This window comes from Abramis brama (genome assembly GCF_963993115.1).
Source record: "Abramis brama genome assembly, chromosome: 25".
Classification (NCBI taxonomy): domain Eukaryota; kingdom Metazoa; phylum Chordata; class Actinopteri; order Cypriniformes; family Leuciscidae; genus Abramis; species Abramis brama.
In genome coordinates, this window is record NC_139987.1 from 2,948,226 (window position 1) to 2,966,565 (window position 18,340).

General features: G+C 37.2%; 1 protein-coding gene across 2 annotated transcripts in view; it reads right to left on the bottom strand.

The window, feature by feature from the left end:
- palm2akap2 (PALM2 and AKAP2 fusion) overlaps window positions 1-18,340 on the bottom strand; it is a 105,583-nt gene that overhangs the window by 38,044 nt on the left and 49,199 nt on the right. The window contains exons 6-10 of one of the 2 annotated variants that reach the window (XM_084104574.1): window positions 14,640-14,754; window positions 13,176-13,197; window positions 12,543-12,644; window positions 10,043-10,708; window positions 1,852-1,934 (exon numbers count right to left, since the gene is read on the bottom strand). In XM_084104574.1, coding sequence (XP_083960700.1) covers window positions 1,852-1,934; window positions 10,043-10,708; window positions 12,543-12,644; window positions 13,176-13,197; window positions 14,640-14,754 — 988 coding nt within the window. The remainder of the gene's footprint in view (window positions 1-1,851; window positions 1,935-10,042; window positions 10,709-12,542; window positions 12,645-13,175; window positions 13,198-14,639; window positions 14,755-18,340) is intronic. The other variant, XM_084104575.1, reaches the window with a different exon arrangement.

Below are 18,340 nucleotides of genomic sequence, written 5' to 3' on the forward strand. Positions count from 1 at the left end.
ATCAGGCAGTGTATCTAATGCTAACTGAACTGCTAAAGTAAACAGCCAATATGAATTAGGCCAGTTGCTATAGAATTACAGCATGCATCATAGTTCACATGCAGGCACAAATCTGTGTGTTCTTTGAACAGATATGCATGTTTAATTATCTCGCGAATAATATGCAAATGTGTCTGTTTCACATGCACTTTATTGCACAAGACACAGTGACCGATATTCACCTCTATAACAGGTGCAATCTTGTGTGCGATAAAAAAAGAGGTCACCTGGACTGGGACAAGGGATATCAGGACCACTGCAGCTGCCAAAGATTTTGATTTAAGCTACACTCTTATTAATATTTATTGACAAAAGACACATACAGTACATGAACAACCAGGTCTGTAACGTGTAGCAATTGATGCCAGGTCTCTTGCCAGTATCATATGTTGTTATTGACATGTTTGTAATGATATAGAAAGCAAGGTTACCTCTCACCAGTGGACAGCATGAAGTGTGTATCAGTTCCTCAGCTGTAGGTTGTAAGATGAAACCGTCACTGTGCGAATATTGTGATACGGAGGAGTCAGTGCGTCAGTGCATCACCTCTCTCAGATGCACGCGCTGCTGCAGCAACTTTGACATTGAGCGCTTGCTGCTTTAACGCACTCGCGCGGAGCGTTATGACATCTCTCTCTCTCTCTCTCTCTCTCTCTCTCTCTCGCGCGCGCGCGCACACACACACACACACACACACACTCTCGCGCTAGTCTCTCTCTCTCTCTCTCTCTCTCTCTCTCTCTCGCACGCGCGCGCGCGCTGAGCACGCGCCCGCTGAATAATGAATGATTAAAGCAGCACTGGAGCCGCGTGGACGTTTCTCTCTCGTTCTAGTGCAATCAGGAACTGATCACAATGAGTCGAGCGCTTTGCTCGGGTTACAGCTCTCCTATTCAGTCTGGCCCTCATCCTGCCTTTGTTTCCACTCCAGCAAACAAAAAACGCAGGGGGTCAACAGTGAAATAATGAAAGCCGAGGGCATTTTTGTGTGTGTGTGTGGACATTCTCTAGAACAATTAAGTTGCGCAACTATGTCCCGCTGCGGACTCGTTAGGGGAAAAGTTACAAGCCTTCAAAGAATCTGAAGAATGTCTTCATCACGCATGTCTGGAACTTGTAATCAGAACATTCCTCCTCAGCGATTTATCACAGACGGTTTGAAATGACTTTAATTAATGCGTTATTTGCAAAAAAAAATAAAAAAATAAAGTTAAATAAATAATATTAATGAATGCATTACAGTAGTGAGAATATATAAGTAGAATAAACTTTTAGAATAAAATAATGAGGAAATTGTCATGAAAATAATGTCACAATGCAAACAATATGTATGTCTTACTCATATGCTTGAATTCACGCAAAATAGCCTATAATTTATTATTTTCTTATGTTTGATTATGAGGTGAAATATGAACTAGACATGTTTTCGTGAGATCCAGCCATGATGCATGACAAAAATACAGTACCGGTAATATAACTTCAAATACAAATGATCATGCATTCATATTTGAACTATACTTATATGTAATTTTATATATTTAATATAATGTAGGATATATATAGCCTATATATATATATAGGTGAAGTGCACTAATTTCCTGTAGAGGCGCACAATGCTGCTATTCCAGGAGGAAACAGATTGTCCAGTTTACCAGTTTACCAGTATACCCAGCGTCAGGAATACAGTCCAGATGCAAACAAACCCATTCGCATCCTACTACGTAAGGTTCAATGCATGTGAAAGATGCATCAAAATAACATCCTGAATGTATATTACAGGTGGCCCTGTGAATGTGATCAGCATAGACTCACCAGAGGGTCTGGAGATCTTGCAGTGGCTGCAGGATACAGTCCATTCTCTGCCGTCAGCAACACTGATCGCGCCTTTTCACCGCCTGCAACAAAACATCACACAATCACTCATTTATGAAGCGCATTATCATAACTCAAAACAACCATCCATCCATCTTTCTCCTGTCCTGTGCAGGTTTGCGGGGATTCCGGATTAAAACATCTTAATCCATTTACTGTAGGCTACTCCTACTGGAATCATGCCGAGATATAAAACAAGTTATTGAGTTTTTACTTTTTTTGAGTTATTATCAGTGTTGGGGAAAGTTACTTTTAAAAGTAATGCTTTACAATATTGCGTTACTCTCTAAAAAAGTAACTGGTTACTTAGTTAATTTTGTAACACTTTATTTTACATTGTTTCATTGTTAGAAATGTTACATGTAGTTACTATAATAATAACTATATACAGTATGCATAATTACATGCAAACTAACCCTAAACCAAACCAAACCCTAATCCTAACCCTATGGTATGATGAACTAAGTAAGTTAATTAATATTACCCAGTACTTACATGTATAATTACAGTGTAACAAAGACACCTTAACATAAAAGGTAACCGTTACTTTTTATGGAAAGTAATGAGTCATGTTACTTTTGCATTACTTTTTCTTACCTGGGCTGGGCTTGCTTGCTTGTTTTATAATAATAATAATAATAATAATAAAATAAAAAAAAGTTATATTTTTGGCAAATGTATTGAATATGAATGAGCCTCGGGCTGAAAGAAGTGCAGATTTACACCGGTACAGTAGATCACACCCGTACAGTAGTCATTCTGTGTTGCAGAAGAGTAGGATGCAGGAGAATAAAGTTCAACACTGTCCAGCAATAAAAACAAATAAATGAAACACAAATGTGATGTTTATCTACAGTCATTTTGTGTATTTGTAAGGTTGAATTGGATCATTGAAGGTCAGCAGCAAAAATATTGGTTAGTAAAGTGAGATTAAATGCATAAAGTATATTTTATACTTGCATAAAGTATAGAGTTATTTGCGTTTCCCCTGATTATTTGTGTGCAATAGAAGTAAATTGATGCTATGGTAACACTTCATTTTAATGTCCGTTATTACATGTAATTACTATAGTGATAACATAAAATTTTGCATAATTACATTCAACTAACCCTAAACCAAACTCTAACACTAATTATATGGTAAGTACATGTTGTTAATTAATATTACTCAGTACTAATTTGTATAATTACACTGTAACAACAGCACTAAAGTGTAACCAAAGTATTTAGAGAGGAGGATGTAAGGTCACAGCACATGTGTTTATTATAGCAGCCCACACACAGGCTTAGGGTCAAAGGTCAAGATAATGTGGTGGGTTTGAAATGCTAAATATGCACACACACACACACACACACACACACACACACACACACACACACACACACACACACACACACACACACACACACACACACACACACATCATACCAATCCCACATCATCCCATTCTTCAAAACCAAACCCAAATTAAGATATCAAGGTCTAAAAGGGTTTTGGAGGTGTTGAATCCATAGGATATGATTGCTTTATACAATGAAGAGATTTAATTCAGGCTTTTATGAACAGAAGACTTATGGGTTTGGAATGAATAAATGATGACTGAGTTAACTAACCCTTTATTCCTACATGAGCATGTTTGTTCAACACACACTCTCTATAATGGAGGAGCTTTGATAAGTTAGATAGATTTAATCAGCATCTTCTCTAAATGTGTGTTCTAGTATATTCTCTCAAAGCCTGTTTGCAATCAAGTCAGAGAGTTTAGTTCAGACATAACTGATAATAAATACTAATTATTATTATTTTTAGTACTGGCCATGATGACGATATTGACCCCAATATTCTGTTTTCCTCTCGTATCTTTAACTGGTCACGAGTGCCTGTTTGTCTTGAGCAGTGAAGCTGTTTTAGAAAAGTCCTCCAGGTCCTGCAAACTCTTCCACTCATGTTTCCGCTCCACACATGGGAATATTTCCTACAGTTCTTGATATCAAGATCCAGCTTCGCCACTCAGGACAGCGGAGGGACTCTTGATAATGTTTAAAAATGCTAAACATAATACAGATTTCACAGGGGGTGTTAGGTTATATCTCATATTTTATACACTTGTCAGAAAAAATAAAATGGTAGGTCAGTGGCCTTAAAAGGACAACTTTGTGTCTTATTAACCCCTATAAGGTGCATTTTAGTACTTTAAAGTAGTAATATGTACCCTTAATGTATACCAGGGTTCACCAATCTCGGTCCTGGAGGGCCGCTGTCCTGCAGAGTTTAGCTCCAACCCCAATTAAACACACCTGAACCAGCTAATCAAGGTCTCACTAGGCATACTAGAAACTTTCAAACAGGTGTGTTGGAGCTGGTTGGAGCTAAACTCTGCAGGCCCCTCCAGGACCGAGATTGGTGAACCCTGATGTATACTACCATTACGTTTTTTTGGGTAAATAAGCTACATCTGTCCCAGTGACAAGCAGTTGTACCCCTAGATGTATCATTTTTGAGATATCTTTATTGCTCTGTCCATAAGTGTTTCAACTACTGCAAGTCCTTTTTTGAAAAAAAAGAAAAAGGAAAGAAGAAGAAGAATCGTGTAAATAAACCGTTTGTCACTGGAATGGTTTATGTAAATGAGGGAGGATTGCAGCTGTGCTGTTGTTATTCTTGGAAGCCAATCTGACTAATGACATTATATTGAACGTCTTGAATGATGCTCTCAAATTGTAATTACAAGTTGTGACTCAAGTGATTTTGAATAAAAATGGATGTGGATGTGTTAGGCGATTTGATATTTTTTTTGCAATATATATTAATATTTATCTGAGATTCACTACCTGACAAACACAGGAAGATTTGCACTAATGCAACATAATATAAAGAAAATCTATAGTTTTTACACTGTATACAAAGTGGTAACCTGCAATCTAATGCATAAAAAAAAATTGTTGGCATAAATTAATGTATGTTGATTCAGTGATATATATTTATTTATTTATTTTTTATGTGAATGAAGTGAGTTACTTTTGATTTTACATTTTATAAATGTGCTAATTGTTAAAGTATCTGGAGGGAAGGCAGCTGAAGACGTCTGCTCAACTGATGAATTACTCAAGTAGACACAAACTATCATCTTTTGGTGGAAGGGCTTTTTTGATTTCTATGTTTATATACCACTATCTATTATGTTATCCATCTCAATGTATTTGCATTGTTTCATGTCATGTTTCTATGTCATGTTTATTTGTACTTTATTGTAAAGCGACCTTGAGTTTCCTGAAAGGCGCTATATAAAATATATGTATTATTATTATTATTCATTATTATAAGTAACTTACAGTACGTAACTTGGAGTTATCGGTGAGCACAAATAGTGGATCATCCCAAAGTTTGAACCTACAACCTTTCAGTTACCAGCCCAGCTCTTTAACAACTCAGTTACAACACCCATAGTATTCAATATGTTATAGCAAACATGAAGCGGAGGGTATTAATGCACATTAGTAAGTTTTTTAGTAATCATAAATTTTGTGTATTCGTTAAACAACTAGTAATATCTGCTAACAGATAGGGTGTTTAGGCGTTATGAGGGAAGACTGTCAGTACTTTGTATATTATGAAATACAGTTCTTCAAAGTATCAATCATCCGTTCAGGCAAACCATGTTGATCATCTAATATAAAGATTATTAGCACTGGTCAATTAACCATGTATAGTTTTGTCCCAGTGTTTTGTACCAGTTGTGTCAGCTCCAAAATCTAGTTACAGTAAATATTGTGCAAAATGCTTATTTTAGATTCAATTGAATTATATATTGACATTACATTGGCCACCCTGCTCTCTACAATGCAATATGCTAAGCGAATAATTGAAACTGAAGATGGAGAATCAGGCTATAATGAAGTGAAATGCTGATTATAAACACATAATATGTACATAGTTAAAGGCTAGAGTGTGTGTGATGCCCTTTGGTGCTTATTACAGTATTAAGTCATTAGATTAGCTAAATGAGAATGTCAGTTTTCCACTAAAAACATCCTTGAAACAAGAAAGATTTACTGGTTAAGCAAGACTGTATCAGCTTATTTTTAGATTATATTATATACACTACCGTGCAAACGTTTTGTTTTCAACACTGATAATAATCATAAATGTTTCTTGAGCATCAAATCATCATATTAGAATGATTTCTGAAGGATCATGTGACACTGAAGACTGGAGTAATGATGCTGAAAATTCAGCTTTGATCACAGGAATAAATTACATTTTAACACATATTCACATAAAAAAACAGCTATTTTGAATTATAATAATTCACAATATTTCCATTTTTACTGTATTTTTGATCAAATAAATGCAGCCTTGGTGAGCAGAAGAGACGATCTTGTTGTAAGGATGTTTTTACTGAAAAACAAACACAAATATACTTAATATTTACATATTTCAAATATGACGCTCCTTCTGTTGTCAGAGTCCAGGGTTTTCTAATCCTACTGATATGATGACTCTTACAAACCTGCAGTGAATTCACAACTCCTCAGCTTTAACTGTGAGCGAGGGAACAGATCTGGTGAGGGTTAAACTTGCTGTTCATGCAATCTGTGAAGCGGGACAGACACATCAGCATCTCATTCACATCTGGAGAGAGTAGCTCAAGACTGTAGTTAGTGCTGCCCAGAAACATGTGTGAGGAGGGATGATGAGGTTATGGATAGAGGGAAGTGGTAGTAATGTCCCGATGATGGGAAATTAGTTAGAGAAAGAACCATAGCACAGACACAGGAGGGTAGGCACATTGGAAAAAATGCTGTTTATTGGACTAAGTATACCATACAAAGGAAAAAATAAATAAATTAAAGCCAATGTTACAGCATCGGTGCTGGCAGTCCGTACTGGAGAGAGTGTGTGTGAGAGAGAGAGAGGAAAAGGATGATATGATACAGAAAGAGAATGTTATAATCATTAAAAAAGATAAGCAAAGTGGAACAATTAAAAATTACACTTCAAGATTACAAAAATACAGCAGAATCTCAATTAAGAAGCACAGCAGTAATTTCATGGCAGATCGGAGTCCAAAACTGAATTGACTGTTCGGCAGTTTGAGGCTGAAAGATCCTGATAGACAACATGGACACTTCTGGGATCATAAATGTTTTAAGTAGCTTGTTCATAACTACATTGTGTAAACAGACTCAAACGTGAAATGCTCAGCCAGTCTTAAAGACCCCATGAATTAAAAAAAGTCCAAGTTAGTTCGCTTCGAGACCATCTGTGTGTGCTCATAAAGTTTGAAAACATTAACATTTAACAGATACATGCATTTAAAAATGTGCTGAACAAGAATATTGATGACTTATCTTGTTCACAGGGGCCTGGACAACAAAAAAATAAAATCCAGTGTTAAATAGTATGTATTTAATATACTTGGAGAGAGCTAAATGCTACCATTCACCTCGGTTGACGCATGTTCGGAAGTACAGTATGCAACCCGGGAAGTCAGTTTCGTACAGTTTCGTTTTTTTTAGCCAGTCACATCTGCTATACATTTTCAATAACTAATTACTCTACAGCTGCAGGAAAATTCAACACACTCTTATGGCAGTTCATAAATATTTTGGTGCTGAATAGCAAATCTGTTTACGCCTCACTGACGGTTCGTTTGAGCTGAATGCTTATTCTAAAAAAAATCATGTTTTCATAAGAATCAATTCATACAAAATCACCAAGTCATAACATTCAAGTATTCTCATGAGATCGGGTTGGAGGTGCAGTTATAGCATCGACCAGCAGGGGATAATTGCCAAAACTATCCAGTCAGACCCTGAATCCTTGGTTTTGGTGGGCTGTGACTAGCTAGTTAGCTGTTAGCTAACTTCTGGCCCAACTTCCTGTTTCAACAGGAAATGTCAACTCATGAAAGCAATTTCATGGGGTCTTTAAGCCTAAAAAGGTGAACTGTGATTTTGTTTTGGCACTGATTACAGAATCATTTCAGCTACGGCCTCAATACACGGCACTTTAAACAAGTTATCTATAGCATGTCATTGTATAATGAATTTCATCGGCCATTGTACATGAATTGATTCTGCATATTTAACTTATTTAGGCAATTATTGATTAATCTTGTTTCTGGGAAATCAATGAATCAAAGATTAACATCAGATCTTAAAGACAAAAAAAAAAAAAAAGCCTAATTCAGCACTCAAAAATTAATTTACCCACACTAATGTAGATTTATCTTCATTTTAGACTGGGTGAAACATATTTCAGGTACTGTGAGTTATGGAAGACGGGCAAAAAGGGCAGCGTTTTACCAATATCTTGACCATATTTCATACATTTGTTCACTGTGAATATGAGCAGTGACAGTAAGCTGGCTTTTCATTTCCCCATCTGAGTATCATTTGTACAAAAACATGATGTTTTATGGCACTAAAACAAGTTCTTCAGTAATGTGGCAAGACTTAGAAAAATGAATACAGAAAACAGCAAGGCAGCTGGTATTAGTGAAAGAAGAAGAATTTACTTAGAAATAAATAAAATATGTCCTTTATGACCATACTGAGAAGTCTTGGCATCTAAGTGTGAATATGCAAACAATGTGCATAATTAAATAAACTTTCAGGTTTCAATATAAATAAGTGTGGATTAAACACTCATTTTGAGTGGGATATATATATATACAATCTTTATCTACAGGCATATTAGATATATGCAGCCGTAATTATTCGAAACTATTCATGTACAATAGTTCAGACCATAGTAATGTTTCTTATATATTTCTCTCACTGCTTAACCTGTCACTTTACATCAAAAAGGATTAATGCCTCGGTTGATGCATGCTTTGAATTTGAGTGTCGAAGTTGAGAGCAAATGGACCTAAATATATTTAGCACCTTGTTTACTTCCATAGTGCATGTAATCGAGAGTCTGTCTGTGTCACAGCAGAGCTTTTATTCTCTGAGAGGTTTTATCAATGCACACATTGGCAGTGCTGAGCTTGATATTGTTCTGTGTTCTGTCTGAACGCTGTTTGAACGATTCAGCTGATCTGAGAGCAGTCGAATCTGAAACCTTTTTTAGAGTAAGTCTGTTTAATATTCAGTGCCTTTTTTGGAGCTGAAAACATTAAAATCCCATCAAATACGAGGATACGGAGGCACAGAAAGGCAAACGTCTTTCAGTGAGATCAGTTGAATGCGAGCATATGTACATTGTCTCTATTTGTTGGGAAAAATAAATCTGGATCTGTAAACAAAAATATCTTTGATAAACAATGCTTCTGATAATTGTTAAGTAATTTGAAGGCTTCGTAAGGCTACTGGACAACATAATAATAGTCAAACATGCTTATGTATGGATCTACCTTTGTGTTTCCATAATGTGAATGATCAAATGGGATGGACATTTATGGACAATATTTTTGTAAAATCAGTGCTACACCATTGTATGAAGTTCTATGAAATTATCCAACCTTATATATTGGACTTCTAGGTTGAAGTCTTCTACATTGACATACTATTTTTTGGCTTTTTCATCTATATCTCAAACGATAATTACAAGAAAGAATAATAAAACGTTTTTTTTTTTTTTAATGGGGCAAAAGCTTCACGTACACTCCTAAAAATTAAGGTTCCAAACAGGGTTTTTCCCCCCGATGTGATGCCATAGAAGAATTTTTGTTTCCCCAAAGAACCTTTTAATTAACAATTCTTAAAATAACCGTTTTTTTTTTTCTAAGTGTGAAGAACATTAAAAAATCTAAATAACCTTTTTCCACTATAAAGAATGTTTTGTGTATTAGAAAGATTCCATGGATGTTTAAGGTTCTTCATGGAAGTATCAATGCCAATAAAGAACTTTATTTTTAAGAGTGTGTGATACGCTATCGGCCAATGCCTTGTCTTCAAAATGTTGTGCAACCTTACACCAAGAGAACCAGACGATCTGTGGAAAAGAAAGAGTGAGAAGCGTACTTCCCTCACGTCACAGAGGTGGAGGTGCTGTTAGTAACAGGGTGAGATTTGTTTTTTAAAGGAAGGCAGAGCCTTGGTGAATGTGCTCCAGGAAAAGAGAAGTTGCGGGAGAAAGGTCACATGACAGCACAGCACTGGCAGCGTTTTTTCTTTTCAGTACCTGTGGGTGGCAGTTCCTTGGTCGAGCTTTCGTCTTTGCCTTCTGAGGACAGTTCAGAGGTGTCGGACAGAGGCCGACCCGACACGAGGTCTGCGGCGTTGCCGTCGACGGTGGACATATCGGTGACGGTCTTCTCCCGAAGAGATTTCTCGTCGTCCTCGTCGATGAGGACGATCTCGGCCTTGATGGTGCCGTCGAAGCCGAGCAGCTTCTTGGATTCCTCCTCGTCCTCAATGCTGTGGTAGCCCATGAAGATCATGGTCACCGGTTTGTCGGCCGAGGCCTTTGGCGTCTCCATGACCTCGCCTTCGTAGCCTTTGCTAGGGGTTTGTTTTGTGTCTTGCTTGGCCTCTCTGGTGCTCAACTGTCCTCCCTTTGGCTGTGGCTCAGCAGGAGTGACAGTGACTCGGCCGACGTCGTCTCGTTGTTGGGTTTGGCCGACTTGCTGCATCAGTTGGTCCACCTGTCCGGGACTCCAGGGGTGCGTGCCGTTCTCCAGTGTGGTAGATCCCCCAGAACGCACCTCATAGATCACCTTGCGGCCGTCGTCGTAGACTTTGATGCCCCTCTGGTGAGCGTCCCGTGGACTGACTGCTGAGGTCGAGAGGATCTTGGTGGCACCCGTTTTCCGGTCCTTTTCGACATTGATCTCCATGGCGTATAATGCTTGGGGAAGAGTGCAGACGGTTGTGGGTTAATGTCTACTCAGGGTGGTCTATCATGCATTACTGAAATGTGGCATGCTTATTATTAATGGGTTCTTCAGTGATGGTACTATGCCCATGCAATACTCATACAGTCTCATAAATTTGCATTAAAAACAGAGGCAGAAAACAAATTCAACCTACCCTTTGCACTGTTATTACGCTGTTGCCAGTAACCGCTGTATGCTGACGTAAGCTTAGTTGATGACACAATCTTTGGAGTTATTGGTAACACTTTATTTTGATGGTCCCTTTTGAAAACTCTGTTGACTATAAGTAACTTTGTCAACTAACTCTCATTAGAGTATTAGTAGATTGTCTGCTTAATATCTGTTAACACTTTATTGTGACACTCCTCAACAGACATTATACTGACTATAAGTAACTTTGAAACTACATGTCAACTTAATCTAACCCTAACCCTACCAGTCTACTAATACTCTACTAACACTCTAATGAGAGTTAGTAGACTTGTAGGTGCAATGTTACTTATAGACAACAGAATGTGTTCCCCCCCTTAAAACCAGTGGTTCTAAACTGGAGGCTTGCAACTAAAAATAAGCCGCAGGAAAGAAAAAAGAAATTGCTAAATGCAAATTATAAAATGCAACTAGCCATGTAATTGTGCATAGTTAGGGCAGCTAAAAAATATCCTTGTGAAAAAGAAGTGAGCATTACTGTACTGTAGTGCACTTGCAGTGTCCTTCAAATCTTAAAAGTATATATATTTTTAAAAATTCACTTGCAGGTAATATAATTTTAACTAAATAAAAAAACATTCATATATTTTAAATGTACTAAAGTGCAACTTCATCATTGCAAATGTGTAATTGCAAATATATCTAAATACATGACATACAAGTTTAATAGAAATTACATTAAAGTATATTTTAGTTTTCCATAAATGTTTGTCAGTTCATTCTGCAGCAACTTTAAAACTTTAACTTTTTTTTAGCAACTTTGCATTTAATATAAATTTAAACTACAATACATTTTCATGCATTGCAATTAACATGCATTTAAATGTCCAATAACTTTTCCTGCACATTCATCTGCCGATTGGTTGTACTGTATGGCAAGTACTAATTTGGTCCAGTGTTTGTTGATAAATCACACTTCTGCTGTTGTTTATGCATTATGCATTTTCCTATTTAGCCAATGTCATGCTAATAACATTTGCATATTGATGGACCTATGCAGTTCAGTGAACTGCGTTCACAGCAATACTTATGAAGTTCTTCATATTTTCTTTGACATTTTAAACGATGATTAATTGTGGTACTTTCACAACTTGGTGTCCAATGTAAAGTCTACAACCATTTGAGAACCACTGATCTAAACCTTATATGTAAAGAAATGAAGTACTTGAATGAATGAAGAAGTATACCTGAAGAATTTCAGCTGATGCCTTGATTTTATTCAAAGCTGTTCTGGAACAGATTTCCCCCCTGTACATTCATACCATTTCTCTGCAACTGATGGAGTGAGACATGAACTAGACATGCAATAAATGGTTACGGCAATGGACTTTTCCACTCATCTCCATCACAGGCCTATTGTAAGCTGAGCTTCTCTGAACTGGTCATTAGCACATGCCCAACAAAAGCAGTTTAAGCCCTTGATATGTGTTTGAAACTGGTGACCGGTTACCCTACTGTACATAGATTATGGAATATGCCATCCTCGCATGGCGAGTAACTGCGCCATCTGTAATCTACATTACCATACCCACTTTTGGCCTTGGCCCAAACCCGTGACCAACCCCAGCCCCTCCCACAAGCCCAACAAGCACCTACCAGATTTTCTTGGCGGTTGTTGATCGCCTGAAGCTGAGACGGGAGTTTGGGAGTTCAGTTCTGGGAGGTCCGGGATCTGGGAGCAGTTGTAATTCACCGCATCTGTCCGGTGGAGAGCAGAAGAGACACTAAAACTAGATTCCTGTGTTCAAAAGCCCACAGAGTTTGCTCCCTCCCCTTCCAATACCCCATACTAAACTGAGTGCCCCTCTCTCTCTCTCTATCGCCCCTTTTTTTCCCGTAAAACAGCCCATTGCTTAGACAGCAAAAGCAGCGCAAGTGAATTACAGCAAAACAATGGTGGCTCTGGGATACAGGGATTCCCTGTGAATAGGTGGATCAAGGTAAACAAAGTGCAGAGTCATTGCCATATGTGTGGAGTTCAATAGTCCAGCTGAGGCAAGAGGGAAATGGTCCAATGTTGGAAACCTCTGTCCCACAAAAGGATGCAAGAGAAGAGCACGTTTTGAGTGACTGTCTACCATCACACTGGTACCTTGGAAGTAACATCCATGACCGAGATGCCCATGAACTAGGCCTGAAATGTCTATGTTGTATTGAAACCGATTTTGGCACTACAGGACCAAAAAACCCACACATCTAGTACAAAACAGATGCAAATGACTTCCATACCTCCATCTTGATTCTGAAGACTCTGTAGAAAAAAAGAAGAAAAGATGATGCTTAACATACTTGTGCTTTGTTACATTTTTACCCAGTGTTTCTTAAATAGCTGCATTCCTCTAAATTACTGCATTACTGTTACATTATTTAGACTTTTAGAGACAAAGTGTGTAATTTCTGCACGACTATTGTGACCAAAGCATATGGTTACACTTTATTTTGATGGCCCACTTTAGACATTCTACTAACTATAAGTACATTTCCAGCTACATGTCAACTAACTCTCATTAGAGGATTAGTAGATTGTCTGCTTAATATCTGATAACACTTTATTGTGATGCTCCTCAACAGACATTATACTGACTATAAGTAACTTTGTAACTACATGTCAACTTATTCTACTAACCCTAAAACCTAACCATAATGTAACAGTCTACTGATACCCTTATGGTTGATAGTTGACATATAGTTGCAAAGTTACTTATAGTCAGTAAAATGGAAAAAAATGGAAAAATGATGACTGTTTCAAACAGGTTTCCAGAATTATTCCTCATCTGCTATTGGAAGGGGTAAAAACAAAAACAAAAAACAGATAGTCCAAAAAAAATTACATACTTCTACATACCACATTTAAAAAATGTCTGCATGCCATAATGTTAGATAACAAAATATCAATCTGTAGAAGTGGTTAGCATGAACAAATGAGAACTACTTTGGACTGAGCTATTTTTGTAATTACTGGATTCAAGGTGATTTTTAGTGGATGTATGAATATGTGTTCAAGTCATGTGATTTCTGAGTTTCCGTGTCCGTGAGAAATCATTGTGGATATTAATAGAGCTGACGTATTTATTTATAGGCCAACCCCGAAGACTCTGGTTCACCCTGGTTCCCTCGACAGAAACCCAGTAGCATTTTTCATTGGCTTTTGGATTATTGCAGAAAATAAGCTCTGTGACCAGCAACAGTTTATGGTTCTCGCACAAGTTTGAATAGTTAGAAAAGAGCGCGAGTATAAATGCAATGAGGCTGTAAAAGCAGACAAGTAGAACATGTAACGATTTAGTTTCATAAATTGATTAAAAACATAAAAAAGCAAGAACACACTTGATGTGTTGTTGATTCTGGGATTCTTTGTTCGTTATTTTGTAGAAGTAGAGTTTAAAAATTCTTGCTGTATTTTTTGTAGTTAATTAAGAGAAGATTCATCAGCACTGTGATCTGAATCCAATCTGATGCTGTAATTATGACTCATAAATGTGAACTTTCCCTGAGGACTCGAACACACCATTAGTAACCCTCAAGTTCAAGAGTAACCACAGTTGTAGTCCATCAGTTTAAACTGGTATTTGTCCTGTCTTCTAGTAAAATAAATGATACTTGCTTTGATATTTTGCAAGGATATTCAGACATTTTATCTGTGTCTGAGGTCAGTTTTCGAGGCCTCTCTCTCTGTGTTCGAGGATCACTTGCCTTCTGTAGATCTTCAATAGATCTCTCCGTTTCACGCAGTCGCTCTCTGAGAACCTGCTCTTTAGCCGAGATCTGGGATTCTTCGTTCTCCAGAAGACAGATTTCTGATTCCAATCTACGAAAACACAAGAAACCATAACAATTCTCTTGTTTTTGAATTCAATACATAAACTTACTGTAATTAATTATTCATAACATGCTATATAAATTCTTCAGAAAAGCAGAGACCGTTTTCCAGACAGCAATATAGTGTCGGCCCAGATCCGGGCCACATCTGGTACATGTGGACTCAACGTGTGCTGGATGTGGGCCGGAACTGGGCCGACACTATGTTGCTGTCTGGGTTCACATGGAGATCAAGTGCATCAATGATGCAACTAGAGATGTGAAGAGGTTGCATTTTAACCTCTGAAGTACACTATCATATAACAATTTGGGGTTGGTAAGATTTTTTAAAGTCAGCAGTATAGTGAAATATTATTACAATTTAAAATAACCCCTAATAACCCCATTCACTTGCAAAACGTTTGTGTTCTTTGCAAGGGAGTTTTTTTGGAACCATGTTGTATGGAAAAAGGCGGTCTAGACATTCTAAAAGTAGTTTTGCACCCCATGAAAGAAACAAAATCAGGCATGACAGTGCTCTTTATTTCCTGAAGAAAAATCAGAAACATAAAAATTGTTGACTGTATCAGCGCTTTGAACTTTTTCAAAGCATGCACACGTGTTGCCCGCTGAATGAAATCATGCATTGGAATGCACAGATGTGTGCACACATTCTGGAAATGAATGAGACACATATCCCTTTAGTGTCAATTAAGCCACGCATATTCCACTTTTCCCAGCGGACTCCATTCTCACTCATTGTGAATGCTGGCAGCCAATGAGGAAGCCGCGCTGCCTCCGCCCAGGAGAATTTCCTGCTATTGTTTGGATCACTGAGGTTACTGGTCTGCAATAACAAAAAAGAAGGAGCCTTCCCACGATTCCTTACAAAAATCCCTTCTACATAAAGACATGTGCTATCTATGTGTACAAACATAATGGATGGCCATGAATGCATCAACATGAGGCACTGTCTGAACTTTTCATTTGATTTGTACACAACAAGTCAAGATCAAATCCAATTAAAGGAAGCCGTTTGGTTGTATATAGTCTGTGGAAGTCGGAAAAGAGATGTTAGACGGCATGACCCTGCTCCCCCGGACCCTAAAACACCACAAAAAAGCATCACAAGAGTAACCCATACAATTTGTGTGGTATATATATATTTTTTTCTTCTTCATTTTATGGAAAAGTACGGAGCAGAAAAATAGAAAGAGGGAAATACATGTATGATATATATATATATATGTATGTATGTATATGTGTGTGTAAAATATTTATATTTTATAAATGTATATATATATATATATATATATATATATATATAAAAAAGTAATTCATTTTAAGGAGCATTCCCAGACACCAACATAAGGCTGGATCTGGGCCGGATTATGTTGCTGTCTGGGTTTTGAAAGAACTATTGCTTTAACCTTTAAATAAATAAATAAATAAATAAATAAAAGGGAAACATAATATAAAAATAATTATAAAGTAGATAGGAAACGTAGATATGAATAGAAAAGTAAAAAGAACTGGATCATCAAATTAATCTAAAGAGTCTTACTTTAATTTATGGGAATGTCAAAAGTTGCTAAAATTTGTACGTTGACAATTTTAACTGCAATGTCTATAGAAGATTATTTTGTAAATAGTGTCAATAAAAAAAAATGAAACTAAAATATTAGAACGACTAAATATGCAACTTGCTTTCTTGCAAAACTGGAGACTCAGGAAGAGCAGGAGTGGACCTGTCATGGCAAGATATGAGATAAAGTCAAAGAGCCAGCGCTTCAAGGCCATCTAGTGGTGGAATCATGCCAAAGCATCTTTCAAGACTGTATACTGGATATTCTTAACTCATATATAGCATTATCAGTAATCATACATTAGCTTTTTGTGATTCATATAGGGCGACTGGATTAGTTCAGTTTTTTTTATTTGACTGAATATTTCATAGGGTAAGTTCATTTTTGAAATGTGATTTCTGTTATGGCACATTGAAGTCCTTTATTTAAGCTATTAAAACTTTACATGATTATTGACCAGGAAAAAAAGAGATTTATGACATAAGTTCATAGGGTAAACTTATACATTCATTGACACAATGCAATCTCTAGCCACTTACCCTAACCTTACCCATTACAACTAAGTGCCTAACCCGAACCCTGACCCTAAACCGACCCTTAACCTCATTATAACCTTATCCCTAAAACCAAGTCTTGACCCTCAAACAGGCCTTTAAAGGCTCTCAGAAAGTGAGGACTGGCCAAAATATCCTCACTTTACTCTCTTTGTCCTCACTCCAATGGTCTAAAACTCAAACTGGTCCTCACAGAGATAGTTGTACAAGTACACACACACACACACACACACACACACACACACACACACACACACACACACACACACACACACACACACACACACACACACACACACACACACACACACACACACACACACACACACACACACACACACACAGAAAAAAGCCACAAAGACTTGGAAAATGAGGAACAGGAAATCTGCATCAACATCCGTAACTATGACTGGAGCGTGTCTGTGAGGTGTGATTGTATATACACTAGGCCCTTTCACTTGCTATGTTTTCATTAATAACTGCTAATGCAGCACCTCCATGTGTAAATAACTAAAATAAGCATGAAAACCTTGACTTGAACCACATTATTATCTAGTGGATTTATCGGTTACTCAATATATCAATGTTATTTTTTCAGTCATAGAGAACTGGATCATAACGATCCTTGAGTCACCCTGCCTGTAAGCTCCAGCACGATGGGTGTCGACCACATGACTCATTCAGAAAGCAGAATTTTTGTGTCTCCCTTTTTTCCCTTGTTCCGAAGCGTAGTCAGAGGTCAAGAGTGCATCTTCTGGTGTCTGATGAGCTCATCCAGGCCTCACACTCACACACACATCACTTCCTGCAGGATTCCTCACGCCGCATCACTCTCTCCGGTGGGATCTGAGTGTAAGAAGCGATTCCCACTATTCTATAGTCATTCTTATTAGATTACTTTACTGCATTACAGTAAAAATGATGTAATATAAATTATTTAATGATTTTATTAATAAATTAAATTACAGTACATAAAACCATTAAGCTTCAGTCACATTTACTGTTGTTTGGTGAATTTTTGTGAAAAACCCAGTCATTTCAGTTCAAGTTCATTTCAGATCCAGCCATAAGTTCAAGTTGGTCATGTGAATTTGCCATGCTGACCAACAGAAAGCTGATTGGTTAGAAAGTGACTTCTTCATACATCTTTACCAATTTTGGGGAAAGTTACTTTTAAAAGTAATTCATATTGCGTTACTCCCTAAAAAAAAAAAAAAAAAAAAAAAATTCTGGAAGAATGAACTACTTTTTATGGAAAGTAATGTTACGTTACTTTAGCGTTACATTTTACAACCCGGGCTTGTTTTTTTGTTTTTTAATCATAAGGGCCTTTTACACCAAAAGTGAAATAAAAAAGCATCAGGCTGAAGGAAATGCAAATTCACGCCTGTAAAGTAGAGGGTGTTCAACACTCTTAAATAAAAATAATTTTATTGAACTGAATTATTTTCATTTG